We start from the raw sequence: 14,889 nt of genomic DNA on the forward strand, positions 1-14,889 counted from the left end.
TACATCTGGGCAGGTGTAACATATACATAAAATTGTCAATTACTTCTGAAACAGGCTCATAGGTGGCACTCTCATAGCCACAGATTCAGGGGCTAAAGATTTCTCACTACCAACCATACTCAGTCAGCAAATGTTAATGACTTGGTGACAGATGGGTCAGTAGCTCCAATGCTGGCACAAACACATATCAGGTAATCCAAAACTCAGAGCCAAAAGGTTAATATCAAATTTTAATATTTACAAAAATATATGGGGACTTCCACTATTATAATACATGAATGGTGGACACAGCAGTTCAAAAGTGAAACAACATAGGCAATATGGTTTCTTTATAGAGCATTTGGACTTTTAGCTTAAACACTTACAATGTGGAAATCTAACTAACCTTCTTGGCTGAAGGAGTTGGAAAGCAACCAAAATTTAGCAAGTTAGGAATTAGGTGATTTGGTCTTTGTGGCACAATCTTCATAAGCAATTACAAACAGCTAATTTAAGTACTAAGAATTTTTTTAAGTTGAAATTTTATCAGAGATTAGGGAGTTACACTTTGTTCTTCATGCAAAGAACACTGGACTAACCTTATTACAGTGACGCCCAATACCCATTAGGAAATTATCTGGTTTAATGTCTCTGTGTATAAAATTCTTTGTATGCACAAATTCAATTCTACTGATCATCTGGAAAAAAAAAAGAACAGGGTTAAAATAAAAAGGACATGTTAGTTATAAACAAGTTCATTTGACCAAAAAGTTCCTAAGATATTCCCCCACCCCTTCAATAACACCTTTTAGGTCATAAGAGCAGCATTTTACAAAATTATACAAAGGGACCAAACACATTCTTGAAAAAAGTCACCATTTGATTTTGGTCCAAGAGTTCTTAAAAGTATGGTATATCGAATGCCAATAGATCCAATGGCTAGTCTCTTACTATTAAAGGTTCCTAAAAACATCAAAAGGATTTTTCTTTGTGATATAATGAACATACACACAAAACCACAACTATTGCATCATAAAAATAAAATTTAATTCTTTAACTCTCAGGAGATTTTTTTTTTTAATGTGGAAAGTTAGGAGGGAGGAAGAGAAAATACTTAGAGAAAAAAATAGTTGGTGATACACAGGAATATATGGTATTTTTTTGCCTCTTATTTCATATTACTTCCATTTATACTCTCTTAAACCAGTCAAATATCATGCTAGCTATTCCCTATGCATATGTATATTATATATGTATGCTCGCTCCATCTTGAAATTCCTTTGCATATTCTTTGTTCTATTCTGAGTTCAAATCTGAACTCAGGCACTTGACAGGCACTTAACCCTCATTGCCCCACACAAAAAAATAAAATAAAAATAAAAAATAGAAACAATTATAGGTATATCTCTCTCATAATCTTACCCCTAAATCTTAACACAGATATCCTCTCAAACTACAAAAATGAGGGAAACTCTTTAATGAGTACAATAAGCTAGGCATTATATATATTGCATGTGAGTAATATTCTTTTGTTCTGGCTTTTCCTTTTCAGAGGAAAAATGCTATAACATTCAGTTCACAAAAACTCCAATCTTCAGCATATTAGTCAACTGGTAGACAAATTATAATTAGAGATAATTTACCTTTAAGCTGAAATGATGGCTTTTATCTTCAATGAGGGAGTATCAATAATTATATTGATTTTACTTAAGACTGTCTCTAAAATACAAATAAAACTCCCGACTTTTTCCAAAAGGTTTGATGGTTGAACGTAAAAATACTTTTGATCTTCTAAGAGCTTCCTAATAAGAGCTCTGAAAAGTAACTGGCTTAATAGAAAAGGCACTTCATTTGCTATCAGTCTTTTGCCACATATTAGTTTTGATCAAATGAGGTAAGTTGTAAGCTGCATAGTAGGAATTTAATAAATGCTTGTTCTTTTCCCTTCTTTTTACTAGCTTTGTGAGTAAGTTTCAAACTCTCTTGAACTTCCATTTCTTCATCTGTAAAATGGTGATGCCACGAATTTCTAGATTGTTTTTCAAGTCTACTTTTAATTTTACACTCATGAACCTGCAGTTTTTATAGCATTCACACAGTACTGTTGTGAAGATCAAATGAGAATAATGGATATAAAAAGTTTTTGTAAATGTAAGTTATCACTAAATTTCCACAGGTTTAATCTTAAAAAACACTAATATTAAATTTTAATCTGTAAAACAAACTAGCTTTTAAGATTAAAAAAATTAGAGACAAGTAATTATTGACTTAAGTAAGTCTGTTTCCTTCCCCCTTACATAAGCCTTTTCAAAGTTCTACCAAAAGTTTTTATTATCCTCTCATTTTACTTTAGGCCATCTCACTGACAATCAAAACACATCTTCTTACCCACTATATTTCCCCAAACACACCAAGCTCTCCCTGAATATTTAATAGATTTCCCTGTCTTTGACTTTATACTCAGGTGCCAATTTTATCTCTAATATCTATCTATAATTTGCCACTAATGTCCAACTGATTTTTTCTAAGGCACTTTCCCTTCCCTCTTATACCTCTTCTAATTCTGTTAACCATTATTTTCCTTTTTCCTATTCTTTACTTCTCGAATGTAGTATACCTATCTCTGAATCTGAAAAAAATGTTTGAGAAGCCTGACAAAAAGTTGTCTAAATTTTGTGCACTCCCCATTCTAAATATGAAGAATTGTCTTAATCTGCACATAATACCCATAATTCCTCTAAGCTCTGGTTTCAGATGTAAGAAGGAAGAGCCACTCTTGGACCAATATTCTTAGAGACACCCTAGTTTAAGACCTCATGATAACAATTATCAAGAAAGAAGTTCAAGTAAAGATCTGTCTCACAGAATTATATAATGTTAAAAGACAGAAGAAATCTTACATCTAGTCCAAACTCCTTGTTTATAGATGACTTGACTGGATGAGACTTCTAGGACATCCTACATAATTCCTAGACTCTGTTTTCTACATGGTCAAACAAGATCATATTACAAATTACTGACATCTCAGAATTATGCTAAATGCAGTTCTATTTTATTAATTTTACTTATAGCTTTTCTTTAAATTTCACATACCTGGTCAGCTAACATAAGTACTGTTTTCATAGTGAACCTGCGGGAACAGAAATTGAAGAGGTCTTCAAGACTCGGTCCAAGAAGATCCATGACTAGAACATTATAGTCTTTTTCTTGACCATACCACCTGCAAAATAAAGTTATAAAAAAGTCTATGAAAAATTATCCATTAACTAATTGTAGAGATGAAAGCTAATTTATATAATCTGAGGAATAAAATCATCTTTTATTTGAAAAATGTCCCTGGGCTTCTCTTCCACCGACTACTCACATTTTTATAGCATGATAGTGTTTGCAAAGCACTTTCCTCACAATCACTATGTGAGGCCAAAAGAAAAAAAAAAGCAAGGAAGTATCATTATCCCCACTTACACAAGGGAAGCAAACTGATTATTTGCCCAGTCTCATTAGCAATTAAGTGTCTGAGGTAGGATTTGAACCCCAGTCGTCTGATTTCAAGTAAAGCATTTTTCTTCCAGTATTACTTATAAAACGAAAAATACTCAGGCAAGTACTAACAAATCTTAAGCTACTGTTATATTTGCTTGAAACTAAATCCAGTTTTTAGTTCATAATTAGTATCTTTGTTCAATTAGTATTTCTTAAAACAAAATGCCATAAAAATTATTTGAAAATTATTGCTTATAATATAATAGTAATTCTGATATGATGGCAATACTATATTAAGAACTTGTATATATTAAGTTAGATAAATTATTCTAAACAGGCATCAAAGTTCATGCAAGATCAAACAAATACATTGCCAAGAAGATGGATGAAATGTGCTTAAGACATTCTCCTGCAAAAAATGACATTTCTAAAGTCTTTTAATGAAATTCCTATACCCGCTTTTTAGCTTGTCAATTTTATACTTTCAAATTGATGTTAATTTTATACATTAAGATCAGTTTGTGCCAAGCACAAAATAGTTGCTCAATAAATGTTTGGTGTACTAACCCAGAGATATAACCTATCAAAAAAGATGTCTTACTTATAGTAACAATTCTTGTAGTTGGAAGTAGGTACTTTTCAATTGTTGAATATTGCTAAGCAAAGGGATTTACTGAAATTCTTCAAAAGTATCCTTCAAAATCTTCAAAGTCTCATTATATCCTCATCCTTTTCTAAATCACATGACTCTGCAACCACTTTTATTCCACAGTATTTTAACTTCCTTGATTTTAAGTTGTGGTTAAGTATTTATAGTCATCCTGCCCTTTTTTGCTTCAAAAGTACAGAATTTCAATTAAGTTTCTGTGCGATAGCCTTTTAAAAGTAATTTCTGTTAAAAGTTCCTGATAAAAGATTTTCCAGATCTTCCTTAATGCCTTTCCTCTGAGATTATCTCCAATGTGTTCTACATATAACTTATTTGTACATAGTTGTACTACCCCATTTGGTTGTGAGTTATTTCCTTGAAAGGAAGGGGGGCTTGGTTTCTGCTTTTCTTTGTAATCCTCAGTGCTTAGCACAGTTCCTGGCACATAGTAGGCACTAAATAAGCGCTTACTGACTATAATTTTAGTGTACAATCTATTTAGAGATTTTCATAATCTCATGCCCTCCTAGACTAGAACATTAAGTGCCATGGAATCAAAGCCAATTTCCTATACTTCCCCACACCACTTAGAACCATACATGGTAAGCAGTATCCCCAACACTGGTGACTCTTGAGTTTCTTAATCAAGTGGACTCAAGATACAGGTTGATCCCAGGGATAAAGAATGTAAGAGCACCCCAGTTTTAGTCTCATACCACAGAATCATCTAGGGGTTATTTTAATCCTCAACATTTGAAAATAACTAGTCAAGGCAACCGTAAGAAGCTCTGCAGGCTCACTGTCTATGTAACATGAAGCATTTACTGTGTGATGAATAGACACAAAGAAAAATGAAATAAAGACTATATTACTTATTCTTTGACTCAGCATTATTATAAGCATACAATCTCATGAAGGCAGAAAGGTCCAATAAGGTATGCAACAAAATAACCACAGCAGCACTTTTGGTAAAGGCCAAAATAATAATAATAATAATAATAATAATAATAATAATAATAATAATAATAATAATAATAGTGTGTTTACTGACATTGAAATGGCAGAACTGTGATGAATGAATATGATGGAATACCAAAAAGGGCTAGATTTGGAGTAAATGGGTTCAAAGTCACTTTTTTTACCCATAAGCTTGGACAAATCACAACATGCCCTAAGTTTGACTAGATGACCTTGCCAGCTCTAAATCTATCATCCAATAAAGATCCAAGGAAGATTCATCAGAATGACTTGTATAAATTGATATACAGTAAAATAATCAGAAAACAAGAGATTGTGTACACAATGATTAGAACAAATGAAAATGTTAACAGCAGCAACATTCAGATTGCAATGCCACATCTTAGTCATGAAGAACTTGATCAAACACATTTCTCTCAGTTTAATTTTCTAGACAATGTTAGGTATGATCTTTCTGTCGATTTTGCTTAGTTTTTATTGTGGAATAGGAATGGTGGTAAGGACCTTCATTTTATAAAATGAAGGTTGGATTTGGTGACTTCTAAAATGCCTGTAGTATATATGGTGCATAATAGATGCGTCTCTTTACCTTTCAGACTCAAGTTCAGGACTTATATCATCAATTGTTGCAAGAGACCTTAGATGTCAAGTAGTCTAACACACTCATGTTAGCTATGAAGAGTGTAAGCCTGGGGAGGGGAAGTGACTTGCCTAAATCTGAATTCATCTGGCAAGACTTCTGAAATCCTGTCTAAGCCCAGCTCCCCCTCACCACTTCCAAATAGTTAGATGCACCAAATAAATTAAAACACAACTAAAAGAGTGGGAGATTAATAAATCACCACAAGAAAGCCTCACTGGGAGGATGGGGGAAGGGAAGCTCCTCAGGTTGTCAAGATTAAATGCAAAACACTTTATCTACTAAGTATCAGGTATTGACTGTCCCAAGCACTGGTGGGTGATAACAAAAAAGAGGCAAACCACAGCCCCTACACTCAACCAGGTTAGCATAGCTGGAACATAAGGTAAGTAGACAAATGTTGTAATAAGCCTGGAAATAGACTGGAGAAGTTTGTATTTTATCTTAGAGCAAACAGGGCACCTTTCAGCAAGAAAATGCTATAATAGACCTGTGCTTTAACAAAAATCACTTTGGAATATCACTGTGTGAGGAAGAGGGATTGGAAAGGGAATACTAGATATAAGCTGACCAGAAGAAAAATTATCACAATAGTTAAGTGAGAGGTGATGAGTGCCTAACTATGGTGGTGGTAATGGAGAGATAGGAAATGTTGTAGAGTTAGAATTAGCAAGGCATAGTCAGATGACTAGGAGTGGAGAGAATGGGGAGGATTGTAAAAGGGAATAAGGAGATATAGAGCAGGAAGAGGAAGGCTGCAAACTTTGCTTACTGGATAGTGGTGCCTTTAACCAAAATAGTTTAGTCATCTAATCTGTCCCCCAAATTCTTCATCTGTCAAATAGGGTTATGTGAAAGCACTTTTCTTTCCAAGATAAAAAGTAGTTTTACAAATCAGAATTTCTATGTTGTTCACTGAAAAATAGCATTTTGCTTAGTTTTCTACTTTATCCCTCAGAAAAAAACTCTTCCTAGTTCAATTTCATGGGAACCATATCTACTGTGAAACCCTAACCCTACCCCCATCCTACCCACCCCCCAGTTGTTAATGCTTCCTATGTACCCAAATAGAAAGTATTTAGGCAGGTTTTCTTTTTCTATTTCCATTTCCTAGAACAATTAGTGCTTTGCACATAATAGGTACTTAATACTTGCTGAATTTAATTTCTGACTTCTTTATTCTTGTTCATTTTAGCATCATTCACCCAAGGTGGAAAATCTATAATTTTTAAATCTTGTCTTCCTTGTTACCACCTACCAAATAATCTAACTACCAAGTCCTATTTAATCCTTTCTTCATGTCTCAAGAATCCAAATCTTTTAACATGTCTACAATAATCTCAATTCTAGACTATCACAACAGTTTCCTAAATCGTCTTCATGCCTCCAGTCTCTCCTTTTCAAATATTCAGGTCACTGCCCTGCTCAAAAATTTCAATAGTTCCCTTTTCCCTAAAAGATAAAAGTATAAAATATTTAGCTTGATATTCAGGGCCCGACCAATCTTTCCGAATGTACCCATTCTGCCTCACTCCGATCTACTTTTTATTCAAACCATAACAACACTCACAATTCTCCCATCTTTAGCCCCACCTATCTTGAATGGTGAGTGCTTCACAATGCACTTTATCTGGGCCACTTCAAGTTCATTTTACTCCCAGGCTTCCTTCTCTATGTACCAATTCTATTAACTACAATCAAATGAATACAGCCAATCTAACTCTATTGCTCTACTCACCACCATTTTAACTTTCCAATCCAAAACACCCAGGCCACCACTCCCCGTGTGTGTGGCCTCCCTCTATTAACATTTAAGTTCCTTGTGGCCAGGGACCATCCAGGATTCTATATTTGTATTTCTAACACTTAATACGGCCAGTGCTTGGCATACATAATAGGGACTTTAATAATAATAATAATAATAATAAACAACTTTTAAAGTTGCAGCTCTCAAAAAGCACATAATACCACATTTCAATACTATTAACGATATGGCAGCAGCAGTATAGAAGTCACGTTTTGAGGAACATGCAAAGAACATAAGAGAATCGGCCAAAATTAGAAGAGCAAAAGAAATGGTTAAAAAACAAAACACCCCCCCCACCAAAAAGCTGATAAACTATTGCTGCAAAATATCCTAATTCCTCAAAAAACAAGCCAAGTGTTTCAAGAGGGACCTGGCAGCTAATGGGATTGTTACTGTGACAAGTAAAAAACGAAACATGTGGTCGTCTTATTCCTGTTCCAAGTGTAGGGAAAATTAGCTAGGGTTTCTAATATAAATTGGAAGCTTCAGCACCAAAGAAAGAAAGCTAACCACTGCTATGAAGAAATGTTACAGACAAGACAAAGTATTGATGATTAGAAAAAAAGGTAATTTTTATTGTTGAAACTTTTTAATTCAAGGTTATCCTGAAACTTGTCAGAAGAGGTTTAGGTGAGCCCAAAAAATGTTTTGGGGATTTTGGTACCTCTGTTGTAGTCACCCTAACTCCAAACACTTCAATAACCTATTTCTCCCAAACCCAGTTATTGTTTTCAATTCTTCCCTGAAATAACTCAGATTTAGATTAGCCCACAGGACCCAATAATGCCACCTTAATCTTCCTAAAACTGATTTTATCATGTAATTTTCCTACTATGACTACAATACTCTAACATATCCAACTTTTATTTCTCTATGATTCCCAAACACAAAAACTTAGATCTTTACTGAGGATGGTCTCCCTGTTCGTTTTACCCATAAAACTCATTCCAAAGCCACTCCAGTCACTGATCCTTCCCACCTTATAATACAAGGATTACTGTACTGTCAAACTAACAAGCATTTATGTCCTAGGAATTGTACTAATTTCCTGGTTCAGTTTCTTCTCATTAAAATAAGGGAATACAGATTAGATAATTTCTAAGGTATTATAATAATTTTTCCTCTTCCTTTCTTACTAATGCAATTCCTATTGCCTTGAAGATGTATTTCTCAATCTTTATATTTCATCTATAAAAAAAGAGTTTATGATACTCTGGATATCACAGACTCATTTATAAAATATTGAGTGGAGACCACACATTGTTAATTCCTTACAAATGGGTCCTTGGTAAATTTTGAATGTTTTCTAACTACAACTAAACAGTTAGCTAGGTAGATAAAGTGCTGGACCTATGACTCTGGGAAAGTTACTTATGCTGCCTCAGTTTGCTCATCTCTAAAACAGGAATGATAATAATAGTACCTGTCTTCCAGAACTGCTGTGAAGATCAAATGACATATTTGTCAATAGCTATGTAAATGCTATTATTAGATAGTAACAGAAGCCAAGTCTTCCATTTGTTTTTATCAGTGACTGCCACTTACAGAGGAGCTGACAAAAAGCTCCAAAACACTGCTGCATTGACCAAGGTATCCTTTCCCCAAAATGAACCACCCCTTTTACTTTAACTGTTTCTATATGCCGATAAGAAAACTAACAAATTACAAGTGAGCTTGCTTGTAAAAAACAAAGAGCTGGTCAGTGGCCAAATTTCTCACCAACCAAAGGTGTGAAATTTAACAAAAAAATTTTATTAACAATAGGGAAGAATTCCCCACTTTTTTTCCCTAAGAAAAAGGAGCTAGTAAAGCTACAGCTACCATTCTTTTATTTTCTTTCTTTTACCAGCTAAAGAACACAACTGTCTGGATTCAGAAATACCCTTTGACCTAGCAATTCCCCTACTAGGCCAAGGAAACCAAAAAAAAGGGAAAACACTCTAAAGTTCAAAAGCAACTCTTTTATAGTAGTAAAGAACCTGAAACTTAAAGGGTGCCCATCTAATAGGGGTTGGCTGAACAAATTATGTTGTGAACATAATGTAATATTATTTTATCATTTCAAATGATAAAATGAGATTGTTGTCCCAAAGAAGCCTGGTTAGATATGCATAAATTCAATCGATAGATGTCGATTAATACCCACTATACATTCCAAGCACTATACTAAGCATTGGAATTGATCGATCTTTGCAGTGAATGGAATAAAAAAAAATTTATATAGAACCATTAAAAAAAAATCTGTGAAAGACATGAGAGACCTGACAAATGAAATGACAACTACAATTCTACAAGACTGAAGGGTGCTACAAAAGATACATAAGATAATAAATTTTCATACTCAAACAATGAGATTTTGTTTTGCTTAACTATGTACAATTTGTTCCCCATCCTGGAGGGCGGCATAGGAGTATATAAGGAGGAACAGGGTTGGGGAGATGCAGAACAGACCAAAAAGAAGCATAGACCAGACAGCTTTGAAATCTACAGATTGAATAATAATGAAGGTGTCCGTTTTATTTCCTATTTAGGTAACAAAATTTTAAAAAGCAAACAGGTGGAAAACTGGCATGTGCCACATTTAACATACAGTAAAAACTTCACTGGTGTGAACTAAATGTTAAATGGAAAGCTGGTTTGAATATCCTATATATAGTTTTATTTTCTAGTGTGTATAATAAAGTACTTAAAAGAGTAGACAATAAATTTGTGCAACTCATTACCATCCTGAAAAATAGTTGCATATTGAAAATAAAAATAGGCCCAAGAAGGGTTTGGACTGGTAATGAATAATCGACATGTTACAACTATTTCATTAATAATGAAAACTAGTGAAGTCTCAAGGTAGTCCACCTACTCCTAAACTTTTGAGAATGACTTCATGGATAATCAGAGTCAGTAAAATTCTGAATCCTATAGCAATTTTTAAAAAAACTGCCCCCCATGGCAATTCTTAAGGTAAAAATTACTTGTAATTAGCACAGTTTATAATGTAAATGAATCCTTATCGAGGATATAAATCCTTCCAGGTAGGTCAAATATTCATACATACCACCTCTTCTTCCAATCTCATTTTTCCTACTAATTTGTTTAGCAATTCTTTTTTTTAAACTGGACAAAGGCAAATAAATGCTCTGAAATACTGGGTAACATCTAGAGTACTTTGTGCTAACCCGAAACCAAAAAGAATCCTTTCAACATGGACAAAACTAAATCCACACTAACCAGAGATTCCTTGCATTTGGCTGGGAGGGAAAGGATGAAGGCAGCTAGGGTATCATAATGTAAACAGCCCTAAAAAGACCAATAGTTTTGTTAAGCACTGAAAATAGAGAAATAACATATCTTTGAGCAGAACCAGGAGAACATTGTATACATAGTAACAACAACTTTATGTGAATGATCAAGTGATAGATTTAGCTCTTCTCAGCAATACAATGATCCAAGACAATTCCAAAAGACTCATGATGGAAAATGCTATCCACATTCAGAGAAAAAAGAACTGATGGAGTGAATGTAGATCAAAGAATACTATTTTCACTTTGGTTTTTTTACCCCTTAGTTTTTTCCTTTAGCTTTGTTTCTTCTTTCACAACATGACTGGGGCAGCTAGGTGGCGCAGTTCCACCGGGCTTGTAGTCAGGAGGACCTGAGTTCAAATTCGGCCTCAGACACTTGACACTTAAGTCATCTATTTTTAGCTTTAAAAGCTTTAAGGGAAATGGAGCTAAATGTTGCTGCTTGAGGTGGTATCTGGTGCAGTAGTTACCTCCTAAATGATAAAAAAAGTGTAATTTTTTTTCTTTAGCAATCTCAGAATCTCTGTAATTTAGGGTATCTAGGTATGGCATGGATTGAAAATATGGTTCCCCTTATCTGAATCTTGCTTTGGGCTTTGTAGAGCTTGGGACTGGACCTTTTAGTTTTTGTGGGTATTGGTCATCTGGATGTATTTTAAATACTGTAGATCAGCCATGTCACACTGGCATGCAAAACTGAATGGGGCTGAACCAGATTAAAATGTAATTGTGAAAGACATTTAACAAAATAGATGAAAATACAAAAAGTAGATAATATTAATTTGTGGCATTCTAAGTCAATATATAGTCTGTACGTATCTATTTATATTTGAGTTTGACATCACTGCTATTGATGAAGTTTTATTTTTTTTTAATATTTAATTTTTTCCAATTACATATAAAGATACTTTTTTTGTTTGTTTTTGCAGGGCAGTGAGGGTTAAGTGACTTGCCCAGGGTCACACAGCTAGTTAAGCATCAAGTGTCTGAGGCTGGATTTGAACTCAGGTCCTTCTGAATCCAAGGCCAGTGCTTTATCCACTTCGCCACCTAGCTGCCCCACTAAAGATACTTTTAAAACATTCATTTTTATAAGATTTTGAGTTCCAAATTTTTCTCCCTCCCCCCTCCCTAAGATGTCAAGCAATCTGATATAGTTATGCATGTGCAGTCATGATAAAACATTTCCACATTAGTTATGTTTTTTTGTTTTTGTTTTTTTGGTGAGGCAATTGGGGTTAAGTGACTTAAGTGTCAAGTGTCTGAGGCCGAATTTGAACTCAGGAAACATTACAAGGAGCTAACTTTCAGGTTTTTCGACTATTTCCAAAAATTACATTGTATACTTCTAAAAATAAGACCGCGGGGCAGCTAGGGTGGTGCAGTGGATAGACACCAGCCCCGGATTCAGGAGGACCCAAGTTCAAATCCAACCTCAGATACTTGACACTTACTAGCTGTGTGACCCTGAGCAAGTCACTTAACCCCAATTGCCCCCCCACACACACACACACACACTCGACCAAAATGCCTTCAAGATATAAAATCACATGGGCTTCTCCAAAAATGAAGGCCAGTGCTTTTTGACATGCAAAAAAATGTATATGCAGAGTAATGCCATATTTGCTTCCTTTCAATTAAGTCTATCTTTGGTAACATTCTACCTGAAACGAGGAAAATGTAAAAGATAATACCTTGTGACAAAATTACTGTTTAAAAAACTTGCTTTGCAAACAGGAAGTATTCTCAAACCTCACAAATGTTAATTAGACCTATATAAGGCCTAAAAAAAAGTCAGAAAACTACAGCCCACCTCTATTTTGTACAGCTAGTAAGATAAGATGGTTTTTACATTTTAAAATTAAGTTTTATTGTCTGGATTTGGTCCTTCACTGTTTGCTGGCCTCTGGTTTAAATGATACCTGTTAGTCTCTGAAATATTCTCCACAAAGACACCCAAAAAAAATCACCTTCAAATAAACTACAAAAGTATCAGGAAGCTCTCAATTCCCCAATTCCTCTATGTAAGAACTAAACTTCAGGCCAAAAGTACTTGTTAATAAATCCTAAGGGATACTGCTAAAGGAACCCAGTCAGTCAACACCATTAAAGCCCTTATTACATTAATGAACATTAACTTTTAATTAGTACCATTTTACTGTAAAATCTAAACTGGAATTGAGTAGTCTAAACTCCAAGGGTTTAAACTAAATTATCTTGGCAGGTTTTAGAGGCAAGGATCTGGATTCAAGGAAAGAGTAGGGGAAAACCAGGTTTCAACCTTGCTTTGAGCAAGTTAGTTATTTTTATTGGGTCTCCAGTTTCTACATACATAAAGGGGGAGGACTTAAAGGATTTATCAGAGCTAGACAAATATGTAACGGCCTTTCTATTTGTAAAATACTTAGGATCACCCTAAATCCCAAGGAGTTACATGTATTTATTTCCCCAAGAAGAAACTGATTATATGCTTTTAACACACAGTTCAACTGAATTATAACATACTTTTAATTAGTGTTCAAAGATCATATGGATTAACTATTATTTGATTAACTTCGCTTCTGTTTCCAAGCAAAATTAAAAAGAATGAAATTTATGACAACAGTGGATCTTAAAGTAATCACTAGGATTCTTCACTTATCAATGTTAGGGTAAGGATTTTTCTTTTCACAATCAAAATGAACAATGATGATGAATGCACAAACTTGTTTGTGCGTTAAATTTCAGTAATACATAAGGCAGGTTCTACCTGTACTGGAATGCAAACATTCAAGTTCTCTAACAAAATAGTATTAGTAGTTTTAAGACTCCTGAAATAAGGAAGGGTTTTAACTTGTGGTTCTTTCAGGAAAAAATATTTAAGAACTACATCCTTCTTTTCCAAATGAGTCAGAAGCACAGTACCTCCACCTATAATAAAATGTTATTCCTTTTCTTCCCACAATTTTTAAATTTAATAAATTATTTTCTAATTGCATGTGAAAAAAAAATGTTTAACATTCATTTTTAAAAATCTGAGTTCTAAATTCTCATCCTCCATCCCCATCCCCTGCATTGAGAAGGCAAGTAATTTGATACAGGCTATGCATGAGCAGTCATACAAAACATATTTCCATGTTAGACATATTGTGAAAGAAAACTTAAAAAGAACGTAAAGGAAAAGCATGCTTCAATCTGCATTCAGACTCCATCAGTTTTCTCTAGAGACGCATAAAATACTATTCCTTTTTTAAAAATACCTTTATTTTATTCTAAACTTAAGAAATAAAACAAGCATTTCCATAGCAAAATGGGATAGAAAAACAGCATTGCCCTGAGATTGCCAATCTACTATATACAACTTGCTATTTCTTTCAAATATACCAACCAGTTGTCATGCAACTTTCTTTTTTGCCCCTTTCCCCCCAACTTCAAGATGGCTACCACTAAACATAAATCTACATGTGTATATATGTAAATATATACACACACACACATATATATACACTATGTCCCTCTGAGGTAAATGACCCACAAATGACTAGAGAACAGGCAATATAAAAACCACAGGTCTTTTCCAAAGTGTAACAAAAAGGATAGTCAGGGAAGGAATTTTCTGACTTCCTTTTTTTGGCAGCTATTTTTCTTCTCATTTTGAACTGAAACAGAAAAACAAGACCAAACCAAAGAACATTTCCGTGCACACAATAGAGGATTCAATATAGAACAATTAATTTATTTTTCACCCTCTTTCTTCTTTTTCTTTTTTTGGAAAAATTAATGTAATACTACACATTATATTCAAAGCTGCCCTACTTTTCTGTGTATGCATTTTCTTTTCTCTGATGTGCACTTTAAATTTTTCTCCCCCTCCCTCTACCAGCCTGTGTGTGTGTGTGTGTATATATATGTATGGATGTAAAACCATACTATATCATACTTCTATTTATCAGTTCTCTGGATGTATATAGACATCATCTTCTTTCATAGGTCCTTTGTAGCTGATTTGAGAATTTTTTGATATTCAAAATGACTTAGTCATTCAACGTTGTTGTTAGAAAAGTATTTGTTGTTA

The 14,889-nt window shown here is 34.1% G+C and overlaps 1 protein-coding gene across 4 annotated transcripts in view; it reads right to left on the reverse strand.

The window, feature by feature from the left end:
- The window catches only part of CSNK1A1 (casein kinase 1 alpha 1), a 63,298-nt gene that overhangs the window by 35,193 nt on the left and 13,216 nt on the right, over positions 1 to 14,889 (reverse strand). For all 4 annotated transcript variants that reach the window (XM_043983364.1, XM_043983362.1, XM_043983365.1 and 1 more), the window contains exons 3-4: positions 3,073 to 3,199; positions 579 to 677 (exon numbers count right to left, since the gene is read on the reverse strand). In XM_043983364.1, the coding sequence (XP_043839299.1) occupies positions 579 to 677; positions 3,073 to 3,199 (226 nt within the window). The remainder of the gene's footprint in view (positions 1 to 578; positions 678 to 3,072; positions 3,200 to 14,889) is intronic.

This window comes from Dromiciops gliroides, chromosome 2 (assembly GCF_019393635.1).
Source record: "Dromiciops gliroides isolate mDroGli1 chromosome 2, mDroGli1.pri, whole genome shotgun sequence".
NCBI lineage: Eukaryota > Metazoa > Chordata > Mammalia > Microbiotheria > Microbiotheriidae > Dromiciops > Dromiciops gliroides.